The sequence below is a fragment of the Pelecanus crispus genome, chromosome 1 (assembly GCF_030463565.1).
Source record: "Pelecanus crispus isolate bPelCri1 chromosome 1, bPelCri1.pri, whole genome shotgun sequence".
NCBI classification, from domain to species: Eukaryota; Metazoa; Chordata; class Aves; order Pelecaniformes; family Pelecanidae; genus Pelecanus; species Pelecanus crispus.
Window position 1 is genome coordinate 53886785 of NC_134643.1, and position 16211 is coordinate 53902995.

The following is a 16211-nucleotide window of genomic DNA, read 5'->3' on the forward strand; positions in this document are numbered from 1 at the left end:
GGTAATTTGTAGCAAAGCAATAGTTGGTGGTTTTTTCCTGTTAAGAGTAACGTTTTTTTTCCTCTTAATCTGTTTTTTTGAGTAATCCAAATTGCTAAACTTGTGTCTATCCTATAGAAAATTGTAACAGAAGACATTCACTTTTGGTGTCAAAATGCAGAAAAATAAAAATGATTTTAATGTGTGTGGATTTTCCTTATCAAAATAAATGCATTGCTGAAAAGCAGCAAAAGCAAGACAACTGATGTATCAGTGGTGTCATTTTGTGCTGCTACAGTCTTCCATGTTTTACTATCAGCTTTTTTTTTTTTTTTAAACCAGAGCAGTTCATGTCAACATTTAGTGGGAGGAATACTCATCATACTTGCAGTATAAGAATAGTTTTGCACCATAATCCTTTAGGCTATGTTAGGCCTTTAATTTGGTTGGGGGAGAAGCTAGTCTTCATTTGCTTTTCAATGCTTAAGGAACTTCCTTTTCACTTTACATTTTTTTTTCACCCCACTTTGCTATATGTTTTAACATGAAATATGTCTTTCTCTTCTAGTTACATGAAATACTTTCAGTTGACCTCCTTCAGGGATACTATTAGCATCATTAAAAAAAACAAAACAAAAAAAACCACCAAACCAACCCCAAACTGAACTGCAATGCAATTAAATGTCGTCATTCTTATGCATTTATGCACTGTTTTGGAGAATCCTCTCAACTTCAGTGTTACTTCACAGAAGGTAAAGACTTTTCTATGTAAGTCCTCAAAGTAACCTACATGTAGCTTAGCTGTAGTTGGAAGACAATGTATCTTAAAGAAATGAATGAGCTTCTTATACTTGAGGTATTTAATGATGTGAGATAGCCCTAAGAGTAACCTCTTCCTTCTTATTCCCTCTCTTCCTTCCTCACCCAGCCCCAAATACAGATTTACCAGCATTCCTAAAGCTACTCACGTTATTTGAAGAGTAACACATGTAGTAATAGTGCTACTAGCTGAATAGTTGCATGTGCTTAAAGCCTTCTAAATACGGCTGTATAAGTTACACTGAAGTATACTGTAGTCTTTGTATCAAAGTGCTGAAGCAATAGGAAGTGTTTTTTGTGTTGTGGTTTTTTGGGTTTTTTTTTGTTTTGTTTTTTTTTTTTAATAATCTCACTTTTGCTCCATTAGCTTATTTTGACTTCTAGACAGAGACATGTTAAACTTTCAGAACCAATCACAAAATAGAGCAATTTTGTGGACTCAATACTAGTATCCAAATTCCAGTTGCAAAAATCAGTTGAGTTCTGACGTAGTAAATATTACTTAAGTCCCTTTTAGGGCAAGGGCTACAAAAAGTCTGGAAGAAGGCTTGTGTAAGTTAATAGGCATGACAATGTTTTTTGGATTTGGTGGGTTTTGTTGTCATAATTGGTCGTACTGCTTAGAATGCTGTGCTGCAAACATAGTAGATCTTGATTTGCCTGTCTGAATTACAGCTTTGTAACACAAAGCTTGTGCTTTTCCCTTTAAATTGTGTGCTAATCTTTTAACATGAACCCAGCCTCAGGAGCCTGTTATCAGGCTGTGAATCACTGGAGGGTATCACTTGCAGTGTTGAGACTTAATTTTATTGCACCTGATTCATGATAAGGCTGTGAGAGCTTACCTAGTGTCTGAGACAAGAAAATCTCAAGGAGGGTCTTAAATTTAAATTCTTTGTGTGTTTTGAAACCTTGATTTGTATTTAGGCTGGAAACTGTGAAGGAACTCTTTCTTCTCCAAGTTTACTTGCCTGCAGTATGCTCAGTACTGCTCTACAGAATGCTTTCAGGTCTCTTCTAGGCTTGGTATATGTGTGTTTTGGTTTGTTTCTTGTGGCACAACTTGCAAAAATCTTTATGGTATTAAAATCCTCAGATCCTGCTAATTACCTTCTCAGGTGGTTCTGTGGACAAAATATCTTAAAAAAAAAAAAAATTAACTGGTTTGTGCAGAGTTAAATCAGAAAAGCTGAGTAAAAAAAGAGTGCCTTTAAATAATAGGGCTCCAAAAGGAGTCTCTTCAGCAGGGGAAAAGAAAAGTGTAATTGTAAATGAAACTTGTAAAATTCTGTGGCATGTCTTGTGCATGGTGTTTTTGGCTTGCTTTGATACGGCTGAAGTTGCATATTGGGCTGAAAAGCTTTAAAAAAAAAAAAAATTGAAAAACTTCATCTGACTGATCAAGATAGGTACAGGTGTGGGTTGTGATGTATAATTTTAAACCTTGTGTTTACAAACTTAGGATTTTTAGCATACCCTTCACTGTCTGTTAATATAGCTCTTACTGTGCATTTGTCTAAAACTTTCCTATGACTTTTGCTTTTCTTTTTCCATAGGGAGTATACCAGGCTGCTTTGCACCAGTGCAACAGCAAGCTTCGACAGATGTATGCGTACATGTATTCATACAGCATAGGGTCTACAAGTTAATTCAACTTGTAAAATAGTCCTAAGGTGGCCTATACACTTATAAGTAGTATGGACATATTGATATCTAAAAGAATAATTCCTCAGGTTTTCTGTCCCACCTCACTTTGAAGTTCTTTGTCAGCATTGGTAGTTCATGGTTAAAAAGTGTATCTGCATTGCCTTCTTTATTTGTTATTTAGGAAAAGTGATGTTTTGTGGAGGAAAAACATGTAATGTCTAGGGAGAATTTAGTTTAGAAAAAGATTATCAGATAAGGACACTTATGGCATTGACTAATAAGAATAGGAGAGGTTTCACTACTTCCTGCATTCAGAGGATGTGATTGCTGTAGTTCAACCTAGCTAGTTTGGATCCTGTGGGAGGAGATGCTGCAGTGTTAAGGCTTCCCTTGGGCTGTGAAACTTACTTACAGCTTGAATTGATCTGATTTCTTGATTGTATGCCACTTGGGGGTGAGGAGGGATGGGAGGGTGTGTGTGGTGGGTGTTAATAGCAGAAGGAGAGATGTAATGAGGAAAACTTTGGAGTTGCCAAACTGACATTTTCCTAAACTCCCAAAATTTGAAAAGCTACTGATTAAAAAGATGGATTTAATTTACAATAGCTCTTTTTACTGTGAATCTGACAGAGGTGGATGCCAAAAGGTAATGCCTTTCAAGTCTTCATCTATTAGTACCTTCAGTATGTGTCAGAAATCAGATTAATCTAGATGGTTCCAATTATAGGCTATTGCTATTTTATTCTTTCACATCTGGGAAAAGTTGGAGAGATTTTCTATGTAAAATGGTATGCACTCAGCAGGAACATATATTATCCCTGTATTTTCACAGGGATATGTTAGACTGCTGTTTAATAGTACTTGTCAATAGTACAGCTGCTAGAAGTTAATTGTCAGCTACAACAGAAGAAACTGATTGTTCCACAGACTGTAACTCTAAGTGTCAGTACTAGTTGTGCACACAAGTTGCCATTAGATGTATATAAAGTCACATGTTCATCCTTTGTAATTGGAAGGAGCAGAGGTTTTCTGTATGTTAAAAATCAGAAAGGTCTGCAAGAATTGCCATTGTTTATATGTAATTTCAAGATAGGAGCCCAAGTCTCAGTTGTGTTTAGAGGCTATCAGCTAATTAAAAACAAGTGCCAGTGTTTGGCTTTTAGATAAAGCATTGCTACCAACAATTGTTTAGATGCAAGTTTGTAGAGCAGGATGAGTAATGGCAAAATGAACAATTCTGGCCCATCTTCATTGCTGCCAGTGGCAGTGAAATGCACAGCACTTCAGGCTCTCAGCTGGTTGTTAAATGAAAGTATTTAAAGAATGCATGTTTCAGCTGACATTTTCCTACTTGGCAGCTGGAATCTAGTTTACTCAAGAGGGACTTAGCCAACCTAGACTTCTGTGACAGTGCTATTAGGCATATGTCATTTTTGCCTGTGTATGACGGTCTGCCTGGATCAACTTTGTTGTGAAATACAGCAAGTAGAGCCAAGTCCTAAGGCTGGTGTAGCAGGAGGTCATTCTCCAGGGAAGTTCGATAGGAGCTGCTGAGCTGACCGAAGGGGTGTTTCTTCAGCCTGGTAGTGCAGGTGTGCGATCAGTTGCATTTATGGCTCTGTGCCCAGAAGTTAACAGCTGGGATATTCAGTATGTGCCTCCTGCTTTGCTGTCTTCTGTGCTTATGTTGTTATGGAGCACTGTAATGGAAAGGATATGACCAAGGTGGTGAAAACGTGGAGTTCTTGCCTCTTCGGGAACTGGAGAGCTGAGCTGTGCTATGTTTGTAACTGGCACAAAACTTTGCCAGTTTTGTGCTATGTAAATCCACTAAAATGAGTGAAGTCACACTGTATTAGGAAAGGCATAGTTTAAGGTAGTTGAGGCCAAGCGTGGGTGCTGTTAAATAACATTCTATTGTTAACACACCAGTAACTAGCAGTAACTAGCAGAATGCTGTGAGTGGCTGCAGCCATTGTAGCATAGGCCATGTCAAGATGCCTTGCAAGCTTGTCCTCCAAAGGCGAAACGCAGCTGAAGGAGGCTGCAGCCAGCGCATTTGGTGGCCTACCTCCTGACCACGCTTGGTCTTAAGCTGGGCTGCAGTGGGAGCCTGGTGAGAGGGGTGACCTTTTGCTAAGAGAGCCAAATAGTCACGAATGCAGGCTTGTGAATCCTGCCGATTATGTTAATTTATTGCGAATGAGTGACTTTACACAGTTTGATTCAGTAGCAGTGTAGAATTTACTTGTAGCAAATCACAGGATTTGATTGTAATATTTTAATAGCAGTCATCGGTGATTAACAAAGTGATTAGGCAAAATTGATTAAAAGAGTGACTTAGTTACAGATGGCAAGGTTCACTCTGTTACTACATGGAAGTGCATAAAGTGAAGTTCAATTACACTGAGTTGGAGTGATTCACAAAGGGATTGTGTATGTAGGGGATAAGGAAGACCCTCCTGTTGAGGCATGAGGTTCAGAATAGAGCCCCTTGCTTTCTAAACTCTCAGAGAGGAGTCTAGGTGTGGCTAGGTCCACTCTCAGTCTCAGACTTGGTCAACGGTTTATGTAGATAAGGATTATATATATGTGTGTGTGTGTGTGTGTGTATCTGGTACATAGAAGTAGTGCATAAAAGAAAATTAGGTTACAAGTAGGTGAGAGAGATCGTGGATGTTGCATTTACCAGACTCTAAATAGAAAGTATTACTGGAATCTGGGGCGATACCGATGACTCCTTTAAACTCGTCGTAGAAACTGGGTGCGATTCAAAGTGCAGCGGCTGCAGAGCATGGATCCAAGGGTAGCCTGCCGGCGCCAGGCGCAGGCTGCTGCCACACGGGTGAGGTGCCTCCAGAGCAGGAGCTGGGGAGTGTCTCTGGTTTGACATTGCCCCGGGCTGTGACACGGCTGCCTGAAAGCGGTGGGAAGCACGTGGACTAATTGGCAAGCAGCCGGAGCCGGGCAGCAAGAAGGGAAGGATCAGAAGCCTGGGCGCAGGGAGGGTGCACGCCCCTGGCTCCCCCGCTCCCCGCCCGCCGGGCCTTCAGCCAGAACTCACCGCCTCCCTCAGGCCTGTGGCAGCAGCGGCGCCAGCCTGACCTCTGCGAGGGCAAGGGCAGCCGGCAACCGGCAACCGGCCCCTGAGCCGGCGGGGAGCCGCCGGCGGGGAGCCGCCGCCGGGCCCCCGCTCAGGGTCTCTGCTGCCAGCCCAGCCCGCCGGCGGCCCCGGGCGGTGACCGAGCCTGCCCCGTCCCCCGCGAGGGGCGCGGTGCCCAGGCGTGGCGGGAAGGGCGTTGGCCTCGGCTGCGCCTGCGCGGTGGCGGCGGTTGGCAGCGCGCCTCCGCCAATCGCCCCGCAGCTCCTTGGGCTGTGGCTCCGCCCCCTTGCGTCGGCGAAGGACAAAGTGAGGGGGCCGGGCCCGCCGCCAGCCTCTGCGCCGAGCTGCCGCCTGAGCAGCGGGTCCGCGCGCTGCCGCCATCTTAGGAGGTGAGTCGGGGCGGCGCGGGGGCGGCCGCCCGGAGGGGCCCCGCTGCTCGCCCTGGGGCGACGGGCCGCCTGGGCGCGCGCGGGGCCATCCTGCCGGGCCTGCGGCAGGCCTCCCCGTCCCACGCCGCTCTGCTCTTCTCCCCCGCTTCAGGTCGCCATGTTCTCGTCCATCGCGCCGCTCGCCCGGCTCAACCCCTTCTACGCGCCGCACTTCCAGCTGGCCCAGGACGGGGTGAGGAAGCGCGCGGAGCCAGCGGCGGCGCCTACCACCCGGCGGAGCTTGGCGGCCGCGTCCGCCGCCGAAGGTGAGAGCGGGAGGGAGCGGTCGCAGCGGAGGCGAGGCCTGTGGGTGGTGGAGGTGCCGGTGCCCGAGCTGCCTCCGCTCGGGTGGGCCTGTGCCCGTCGGGGTGGCGGAGGAAGGGTTAGCGCTCGGCGGGGCTCGGCCGGGCCGGGGAGAAGCCGGCGTCGGGCCTAGGCGCCCGCTTGGAGGACGAGGAAGGGCACGGGCGGGGGAGGCGCTGGCAGCCTCTTCCGCTCCCCGTGCGGTGTGTGCTGAGTGGCAGCAAGGATCCGGTGTTACCGGGAAAGGACACAGGAAGGTTCTGGTTCAGGGTAATTGCAGAGACCCCCGGTGGAGTCTGTCTTGGGGGTAAGAGAGTGCTTTTTCTGGTTCTGCTAGGCCTGCAGCGTCGGGGGCTGAGGCTGTAAGGCCTGCACTTACTCCCTCGTGAAGAGCAGGATATGAATCTGGATGGATTGGAAAGACCATCTCTCCCATCCTTTTGTCTTTTCCTTTTTCTTCTTTTTTTTTTCTTTTTTCCTGTTTATTCACAGCTGGAAATTTGAACATCCAGACCCATTAGAGGTGCCTGCAGCTGTTCTGGGTTTTTTTCTTTCTTTTTTGTTTTTTCTTTTCTCGTTCGTAGTTGTGGGGCACACACCTGGTAGCTCTGCTGTCTAAGATGCAGTGGTGCACTTTAGATTTAAGTGTAAGTGCTTCTGGTATGATTCCTGATCGCTGTCATGACTTCTAAAGGTCAGACCTTGATGATACTCTTAATAGTGGAGGTAAATGGTGAAATTCAATTATCGTTATTAATAACTTAAAAACATCTCTCTGCTTTTATTTAAAAAGAATGAAGTGCATTCAGCAAGATACCTCTTCTGAAGTACTGTGATTATTGAAGTATGTTAGTACTTTTGCATGAACATTCATGTAATATGTGTGAGACAGAACTGGGTGTTGGATTTTATTAAGTTTTCAAGAAAGTACTTATGGCTTTCAGTGTAGTAAACTTTGTAGTAATCTTGTTGCTAGCTGACTGAAGCCCTAAATTGTGCTTCGGTATGCTAAATATATTCCGTAGGCGCACTTATTTCTTAAAAGCATTATGTTTAATCTTCATCCTGTTTGTAGGCAGTTGCAGTCAGAGGTGACCAGAGTTTCTTAGTCTTTGTAGTCTTTTCTGCTATGTTCATTATTTCATGTACCAGTTGATTCTCTGGCCTTTGTGTTGGGAGAGTAACACGTTGCAGAAGATATCTGAGCTTATGCAAGGTCATACAAAGTCAGTACAAACCACAAGGCCTTTTGAGTTCAGCTCAGGCCATGAACCATAACAGCTCAGAGACAAAGTGTTTTATGATCAGCTCTTCGAATTTGTCCTTGTTAACACGTCAGACTGGAAGCAAAGAAATTAAATAGTTGTGATGTAGCTGTCTTAACAGAGCAGACATGTTTTTGTGCTGTATATTTATATTTGAATAGCTTCAGGGTGTTTGTCTTAAGTCAGGGTCTAGGTATGTCAGAATAACTTTCTTGCCCTCTGTACCACGTGTTTAGTTGGTTCTCTTTTCAGGTAACAGTTTTTAGGAAATTTGACTCTACTTCTGAAATAGAAAGTCTGGGATCTGCTGTGGCTTTTTTTCCTAATGCTGCTATATGACTACGAACATAGGTACCTGTAAAGAGCTCAAGCCTCATTGATACTGGCTTGCTTTTCTTAATTACTGTTTTTGAACGCTTAGCCAACAGGTCAGTCTGAATACCATTGTGATAAAGCAGATACATAAAGCTCTACTTCCCTGTCGCTTCTACAAACATCTGTCTCTGTTAGTTGAGGAGTATGACTTCTAACGGTAAATTGTTGTGAAAAAAGAAGTGAGAACAAAATTCTGGTATCTGGGCAGCATGGTGAGTGTGCAGTACTGTTGTGCTGCAGGCCAAAGATGCAGCTAGACAGAACTGCTCTGTAATACAGATCCAGAGTCTGTTCTCTGATTACATCTGCATAGAAAGCCTTGCTTGTGGTTTTTTTTAACCAGTCACTCTGGCAAGTTGTAAGCAGAATATTACTGCTGTCTGCAAATCTGCTAGCATAACCAAGCTATTTTAGAGGTGCACGTAAGTCCCAGACCAGCATATTTACAGTCTTGATCAGTATCTCAATTAAAAAAATTCTTATAGGTTATGCATTATTCTGACTGTTAACTGATTCCTCACTTTAAGTTTAGGCTTAATACAGTGTCTATGATTTGGTATTTGTTATTTTAGAATGAAGAAAAAAATGACATTTTTATTGTCTTGATGATTAATTTTGAAGAGTAGGGTGAGAAATGTCAATGTCAACATTTTGCGAAAGAAGTTCCCTTATAATAGCGAAATTATGAGCTGCATAAGCCTGCTAGTGTGAACGGGTGCTCTGTAGGTGCTGTTGAATGTAATTATAAATTTTTGTTGATGTTCATAAAGGAATTTATTTCAGAAGCAAAAAGACAGGGCAAAGAAGCTCTGGATAAGATAGGTTTTTGCTGTCTTTTGGTTTTTCATTAGTTTTTCTCTGGAGATAGTTCTTACTAAGTTGGTGTAACACTTTAGTGTCTATTCCATTATATTAGAGTAACACCACTAGATCTAACGGCAAAAGAACCTAGATTATCCCTTTCTACTCTGGGGAATATTTTCTACATAGTGTATTGTTTTCCGTGTGCTTATTCAGTGTATTAGTTTTACTTTTGCTTATATATTTAAAATGCTAAGCATAGTAGCAGAACTGTGCTGCTACCTTGTGCTTATTTCACATTGTTAATTGTAAACTTAAGTGTTTTCTGCTTTCACATAATTGCACTCTCTGTAGCCTCTTCAAAAATGGAAGGGGGAAACTGATTCTTGTTTTTCAGCTCTAGTAACTTTGCTCTGTTGGAGTTTGTGAAAATTAATAACTTGCTCTTTTAAGACTGGATGGTTTTATACACACTACTGTATGGAACAGTGCAAATGAAATATCCCTTGATTAAATGTGATCTGAAAGATTCTTGAACGAACCTTGTTTATGAGCATTGAATGTGATGACTAATTTAACAAAATTCTGCAGTTTCATAAAATAAGCTGTATAAATCTAAGGTTCTGTATTTGAAATAAAATTAAAAAAAAAACCTGTATAAAGAACCTGAAAAATTCCTGAAAATATATCTGTATAAAGAAAAATCCAATGCTGATCTTGTAGATCTGTATGATCTCTACTTAAATGCCAAAGTTGCACTATCACAGAATATTTAACCAAAGAAGCTTTGTCTCCAGAATACTGGAGAAACACTTTTCTTGCTTAATTAATTCCTTGATATAAGAAAATGTTGGACGTTGCAACTTTGAGTCATAATTTCTACTAGCAGCTTCTGGGATTTATTTCTATGTTTTAAGCATGCTGTGAGCTAAAACTTGACTGTTTCTTCCACTGCTTTTTTTAAAGGAACAAACTCGAGTTAGAAGGCCTAGAATCAAATCTTGTCAGTCCAAAATGTGTTAATTTAAAGCAATATAATTGAATAATAAGCTGAATAATATAGCATGGGAAATTATTTTAGTTTAATACTTTTGAGAAGGTAGTGCTCAGTTAATTTTGTTTCTTTTCTGATCTTTGTTACCATTTAAGATTGATCATATATGTGTAATTTTTTTTCAATTAACTAGAATACAGCTGTGCATATGGCTCAGGCAGATTCTTTATGCTTTGTGGCCTTGGTGGGATTATTAGCTGTGGAACAACACATACAGCGCTGGTTCCTCTAGACCTGGTTAAATGCAGAATACAGGTTTGTTCTGCACGTTGATTTGTGGTGACATTGACAAAGCATGTTTAGAGTGGTATAATTAGTCTACTAATGAACTGGAGACATAAACTATCCCCTGGACAACATTGTCCAACAGTGCATGGAGTTTATGTAAAAGCATGGTGTGTCTTTATTTTTTGCTGCAGAATACAGTTGTGAATATGGCTCGCTCAAGTTTTATGCTCTCTGTGGCGTTGGTGGGGTCCTAAGTTGTGGCCTGACACACACTGCTGTTGTACCTCTGGATTTAGTGAAATGTCGTATGCAGGTTTGTATTAACTTAAACATTTCTTAAACTTCTCTATGTAGCCAGCATATTAAGAGTTTACAGTAGGGATGCAGTCTTTTCTGGGTGACAGGAAGTGAGTAAACCTGAATGCTACTTTTTCTGCTGTGAGACTAACAAAATACCACTTTCCAAAGAAGCAGAGGCATTTAGGATAATCTGGATGAGTTATTGTTAACTACGTTTAAGGCACATTTAACTAACTATATTTGCTAAAAAGCACCCACCACAATGTTACTCTTTGCTGTTTGGTAGGCTATCTCACACTATTCGTGTGCTTTTGGAGGAAGGTAATAGTATCTTTGGTGTTTTGAAGATCTGCATTTTTTTTTTAGCCTGGAGTGACATGCATGTATACTTTGATCCATTAACATTATGGATATCGCTGCATGGCTTATGGATTTTCTAATGATGCCACTTGGAATTGAATGGGTAAAACTTGAAATAGTATTGGTAAGGCCATCAGTACTTGTGGCTAGTTTGCTTGAAGTGGTTCTTGATTGAACCGAAAGAAGTGTTGTCACATTGCATTAGTTTGCGATACCAGCTTCCACATTAAAATCATCTAGTGAACAGCCATGGATAAAAATATACTAATGGATTTATTCAGGCAAATCTGTGCCTCAAGAATGAAGCAAATTAAAGCACACATCTGAATTTCTGGAGCTATGGTATTTAATGACTTCCCTGTTGCATAGACTGACACTGATTATAAAAGTGGCAATTTTGTAATGATAGAACTCCTGAAATTAGGAGGGAGCTATGAATTAGTCAGACCTACTAGTCACACTAGGAGTACTGCATGTGATACTCTTTAAAATTGTGTTCTTCTGGAAGGCCTTTATTTAGCATTCTTCACAAGAGAGGCTTTTTCACGTACTTGAGAACACCTGAAATTCTGGTCTCAAACTAGTAGTTCTGTAACGCATCAGACAAACATGGGGTGCATCAAATGAGGGCAGCATGCTGCTTTCTACAAAATCTGCATTAGACCAGGTTAACTGTAGGAATTCCCTATTTCTACTAGTAGGGAATAGCTGTAGCTGAGTATGTGTTTTTTATTTCTGAAAAAGTAACTTAAGTGCATTCTTCTGTTGTTATGGACTTCAAGATCAGTAGCTTGACTACCTATGCCTAAGGTTGAGTTTCCTGAGAAGGAGATTGATCATGGGTAGAGAGGATGTAGCATCTCAAACAGTTCTTAATCTGACTGCAAATTGGGTTAATGGGCAGAAAGCCTGAAAGCCGTACAATGCTGCATATGCAGCTGGGAGCAAGGCCTCATACTTCCCAGGCTTGGTAGGTACGTTCAGCTTGGGCTACCAGTCCTGGGCTTCTTATGTGGTAAGGGCAGTAATACTTCCCCTTCCTTCTCCAGTACTTAGAGGAAGGTGCAAGAGGAGGGTTCCATGTGGATTCCAGGTGTGACCTTGTAAAACCTGTCAGCATTTATCTCTTTACAGATCCAGTACAGAGCATGTTACTGATCCTTCCTAGATTCTCCAGGAAGAAACCTGTTGCCTGCCCTCTCATGTCTTTTTAAGAAGAGGTCACCTTTTATGTAGTTGATAATTAAGCATGGTTCTGACATGAGCATAGTCTCATTTTACGGTGCCCAATTAAATACACAATTTTCTGAAATTCTGTCTTAAAATTGACATGCTTAGGTGAGCTAGTTTTCAAGTAGGTGGTTGCCAGACTGCAAGACAAAATATCAGTCACTGTAGTTTGGCATGCGTGTCCCATGGCTCTTTCTGAAAGCTTTGGTTGACTTCTAATTTGATACCTTCCTTCTTACCTCTCTGAGGAAATGTTGGATGATGTCAAATATGAAAAGTAACAGTGTGATGTAACTTGAAATTTGTCAGAATGACCTGTTTAAGAATTTCTGTTAAATGGTTTCCTTTCACATGAAACAAAATTATTCACGTTGGTCTTTTTTAAATTTCTGATTAAGTTGTTAATGAATCTCACTCAAAGTTTTGTGTGCAGAAAATATTTTGTATGTAGCCTTTACTGTGAAGCCAGAGTACAGGTGTAGAAGTTCTTGAGTACTTTTTGATCTGTTTTGCTCATCTGTCTTAGTCTGACTGTGTGGAGAGGTCACACTAACAGTGGACAAATAACCTTTTCTGATTAAGAATCAAGTGAATCGTCAGGTTTAGTGTGTGGCGACACTTGGGTGTACATAGGTGTGACATGTATAGTGGATGAGGTTGCTGACAGAAGCTGTCAAATTTTTAAAGAATCTGATCTAAGCATAATTGTACCAGTATACTACTGACAGTGTTAGAATAGTGATTTCAGTAAATCTTTTCAATACAGAAAGTCCTATTGTTGATTTGGAGAATAAACGTAAAGCAAAATTCAAACAGTTTGGTTCCTGAGTATGGAGGAACGCACTGGCTGTTCAGTTAGGATTTGAGACTAGCAAGTAACCATTACAGTTACATTAGTGTAACCTTGTGGTAAGAACATTGTCTGTCCAGGGAACCTTAGGAAGCCAGCTGTATGAGGAATTTAAGAATTTTATATTTTGGATGGGGGTGTGAGAAGGGAAATAGTAAGCTATATCAAGCAATTAACTGCCTATTCCATTTAGGTTGATCCACAAAAATACAAGAGCATCTTCAATGGATTCTCAGTGACAATCAAAGAAGATGGCGTTCGTGGCTTGGCTAAGGGATGGGCTCCAACCTTTATTGGCTATTCCATGCAGGGGCTTTGTAAATTTGGTTTCTATGAAGTTTTCAAAATCCTATATGGCAACATGCTGGGAGAGGTAAGCCTTAAGTGGTTTACATCAGGCTATGTATCTGCAACATAATAGTATTGGTAACGCAGAATAATTGCAAAAGCATGATTTGTTAATCAAAGCGTGTGTTTAAATTCACTTCAGGAAAATGCGTATTTGTGGCGTACTTCACTATATTTAGCTGCATCTGCCAGTGCGGAGTTTTTTGCTGACATTGCTCTGGCTCCAATGGAAGCTGCTAAAGTTCGTATTCAGACACAGCCTGGATATGCTAACACTCTGCGGCAGGCTGTACCTAAAATGTTTGGAGAAGAAGGCATCTGGGCGTAAGTATCTGTTGATTTTAATTTTTGTTTTTATTCAGGTTCTTGATGTTGAGTATTTTTTCCTAATGAAAGACTGTTGCTAAAAATGATGGTGGCTTTAGCTTATAATACTTCCTGGTATTTGTATTTCAAGAAAACAACTTAACATACTTCAGGGAATCTGTGCTGGACTGGCAGTTAATTCCACATGCTCCTTAGATCCATCTTTGTGAGTATCTTTGTGCTGAGTTCTGCTGGATAACTTCAGTTTCTAGCAGTTCCAGTCAGAGATACTCAGCAACTTTTTGGTTGTACAGTCAAAGATGCTTGAGTCATTGGCATGTAAGAGTAATATAACTGCATGTTAGCTTTCTGTTCTGATAGAAGTGGCTGTAAATATACAAGTCATTTATCGCTATCGGGACTTGGCTGGTATGCAGACATGAGCCTTACTGCACTTGTAGTATCAGTACTGCATTACTGCAATGCATTGTAATCTGAAAAGTGACTACAAAAACAGCTGTGCAGTGTAGGGGTCAGGTAAATTCTGATTGTGCTGCTTTTCTAAGCTAGTACCCTGGAACTAATAAAACTTAATTTCTGTTCTGTAGGTATTGAGACACATAACCCTTACAGTGTCAGTACTTGGAAATTGTATTTCTGATAGCAACAATAAGCTAACTAATGTTTTTTCAAGTTAGAAATGTACCTTAAATACTGGAGAAAATGAAACTGAGTTTGTCTCTTCTCTGGTTAAGTTTCTATAAAGGTGTTGCTCCGCTATGGATGAGACAGATTCCATACACAATGATGAAATTTGCCTGCTTTGAACGTACTGTTGAAGCTCTCTACAAGTACGTCGTTCCCAAGCCACGAAGTGAATGTACAAAACCAGAACAGCTGGTAGTCACATTTATTGCAGGCTATATTGGTAAGAAATCTTTAAGTCCTACACTTCATTAATGGACTACTCCAACTTTAGAAACCTTTTCAATATCAAATAGATGTAACTACAATGGGAGAATTTACTTGTAACTTTCAAATATGCAGGGGAAAAAGACTGTATTAAATCTGTAAGTGGAAAACAGGTCTGTAGTAAGACAATACTCTTAATTGTTCCTCTATTACCAATGTTAATGTCCAAGTTTAGAAACTGCAGCCGATTTAAGTGAAAAAAACTTGCATCATTGCGAGGCTGGGAAAGGTTGAAGGAAGGGCGGAGGAATCTGGATGGAAGGGGGATTTGCAATATCCAAAGATTCAGAAGGAGTTTAGTTTTAGCAGAGGAGGTGCTGCAGGAGCAGAATCGAGGGGTTTTCTAATATTCATGTCACATTACAAGTATGTACCTGCTGTCTTTTTAGGATACCAGGAGGCTTGATGTAACTTCTGTGCAATTAGAAGGTGTGGTTCGATTGGTTGTACTTAGTGTACACAATAACGGTACAGCTAAAACATTGTGGAACTAATGTCAAATTCTTCTTTCAGCTGGTGTGTTCTGTGCAATTGTTTCCCATCCTGCTGACTCCGTGGTGTCTGTGTTGAACAAAGAAAAGGGCAGTTCTGCCTCACAGGTTCTTATGAGGCTTGGATTCAGAGGTACATGCTTACTTTCATGTATTTTGGATCAAGTGTTTGTGGTGTTCTGTGTTTTGGGGAGGATTTCTTTTTTTCCTGGCTTTCTAAGCTACTCATGCTTTGTGTTTTGCTCTACAGGTGTATGGAAAGGTCTGTTTGCTCGTATCATTATGATCGGTACCCTGACCGCACTACAGTGGTTCATCTACGATTCTGTGAAGGTTTATTTCAGACTTCCTCGTCCACCTCCACCTGAAATGCCAGAATCTCTGAAGAAGAAGCTTGGTCTAGCTGAATAGACAACTCATGGACTGACTATGCTGGCTGTCCCAGTGATGAGTTTCATGAAACTTTTATATATTTGACTATGTAGAAAACAACTCTATATTATGTCATTATTGGCTGTGCCCTCATCCTGCATGAGGGTTTAAATCTTGCCACTGTCATTGCCTGAAATAAATGAGAAACAGAGTGCTTAGTGTCTGTTTACTACTGCATATGTAAGCTTCATTTCACAGCAGCAAACACCTCAAATACTTCCCCTCCCCGTCCCCAGATTAACCTGTTCTACACTTTAGGAACTAGAGGACTGAGAAACAATTCTAACAAAAATAGACTTTCACTGTTTCCAGAGAGGTACCAAGAACCTATCCTTGCAGAACTGCACAAAGTAACTGCAGTTATATGCACTTTGAGTCCACTGTTTTATTTGCCTAGAATAAGCTGTTACTGTAGAATAGCTGAACTCCTGAATGGCTGAGATGGGAGTGCAGTCTGATAGGGCATCCTGGTCATAATATTGGTGTTCTCCATAGAGATAAAAGGAACCTTATACATAACAGAGCCATTTCTGCTTTGGGGTGGTCATCCCAACATAACTAACTTGTGCTTACTTGACTAATTTCTGCCTCTGTTGGCTTTAAACCGCACCAAAGAACTCAGTGCTTTTGGTTGTACTGTGGAATTAAACAGTAGCTGCGACCTTAACAAAAAAGCTGATGTTCATAAAGATTCTTAAAGATACCTGACCACTAAAAGCTTACTACAGCTTTATAGTAAGATAAAAATGGCTTGCCTCTTGTAGAGTTTGACAGACTTGCCAGCTTTTCTGTATGCTTGGCTGTAGTTCGATTTCCCCCTTCTCCCCCTTTTCTGAATTAGTTTAACTGTAATGCTGAGTTTTGGTTGAACCATGCACTTCTGCAGTGCAAGAAGCCATACCAATTTTTTTTGGACCTTA

At 41.2% G+C, this 16211-nt stretch overlaps 1 protein-coding gene and 1 non-coding gene across 4 annotated transcripts; both read left to right on the forward strand.

The window, feature by feature from the left end:
- The first annotated feature begins 6094 nt into the window (after positions 1–6094).
- On the forward strand, positions 6095–15445 carry SLC25A3 (solute carrier family 25 member 3). Of its 3 annotated transcripts, none has more exons than XM_075706840.1 (7): positions 6095–6242; positions 9908–10029; positions 12936–13115; positions 13233–13414; positions 14152–14324; positions 14882–14992; positions 15110–15445. In XM_075706840.1, the coding sequence occupies exons 1-7, from the start codon at positions 6095–6097 to the stop codon at positions 15268–15270; spliced, it is 1077 nt and encodes a 358-aa protein (XP_075562955.1). In that variant the 3' UTR covers positions 15271–15445. The 3 variants fall into 3 exon arrangements, with proteins under 3 accessions (XP_075562955.1, XP_075562951.1, XP_075562962.1); XM_075706836.1 differs by lacking the exon at positions 9908–10029 and adding an exon at positions 10194–10315; XM_075706847.1 differs by lacking the exon at positions 6095–6242 and adding an exon at positions 10194–10315 and having other exon boundaries at positions 9986–10029.
- Positions 13599–13838, forward strand: LOC142597222 (small nucleolar RNA SNORA53). The gene has a single exon (XR_012832039.1). It is a non-coding gene; the product is annotated as a small nucleolar RNA SNORA53 (small nucleolar RNA).
- Positions 15446–16211: the final 766 nt, after the last annotated feature.

What these genes read in the sequence shown, in the direction of transcription:
- SLC25A3 (XM_075706840.1), top strand. Translation starts at nt 6,095, where the DNA reads ATGTTCTCGTCCATCGCGCCGCTCGCCCGGCTCAACCCCTTCTACGCG. An exon ending in GGCCGCGTCCGCCGCCGAAG is followed by an intron (nt 6,243 to 9,907) that starts GTGAGAGCGGGA and finishes TCAATTAACTAG; the next exon opens with AATACAGCTGTGCATATGGC. An exon ending in ATGGCAACATGCTGGGAGAG is followed by an intron (nt 13,116 to 13,232) that starts GTAAGCCTTAAG and finishes AATTCACTTCAG; the next exon opens with GAAAATGCGTATTTGTGGCG.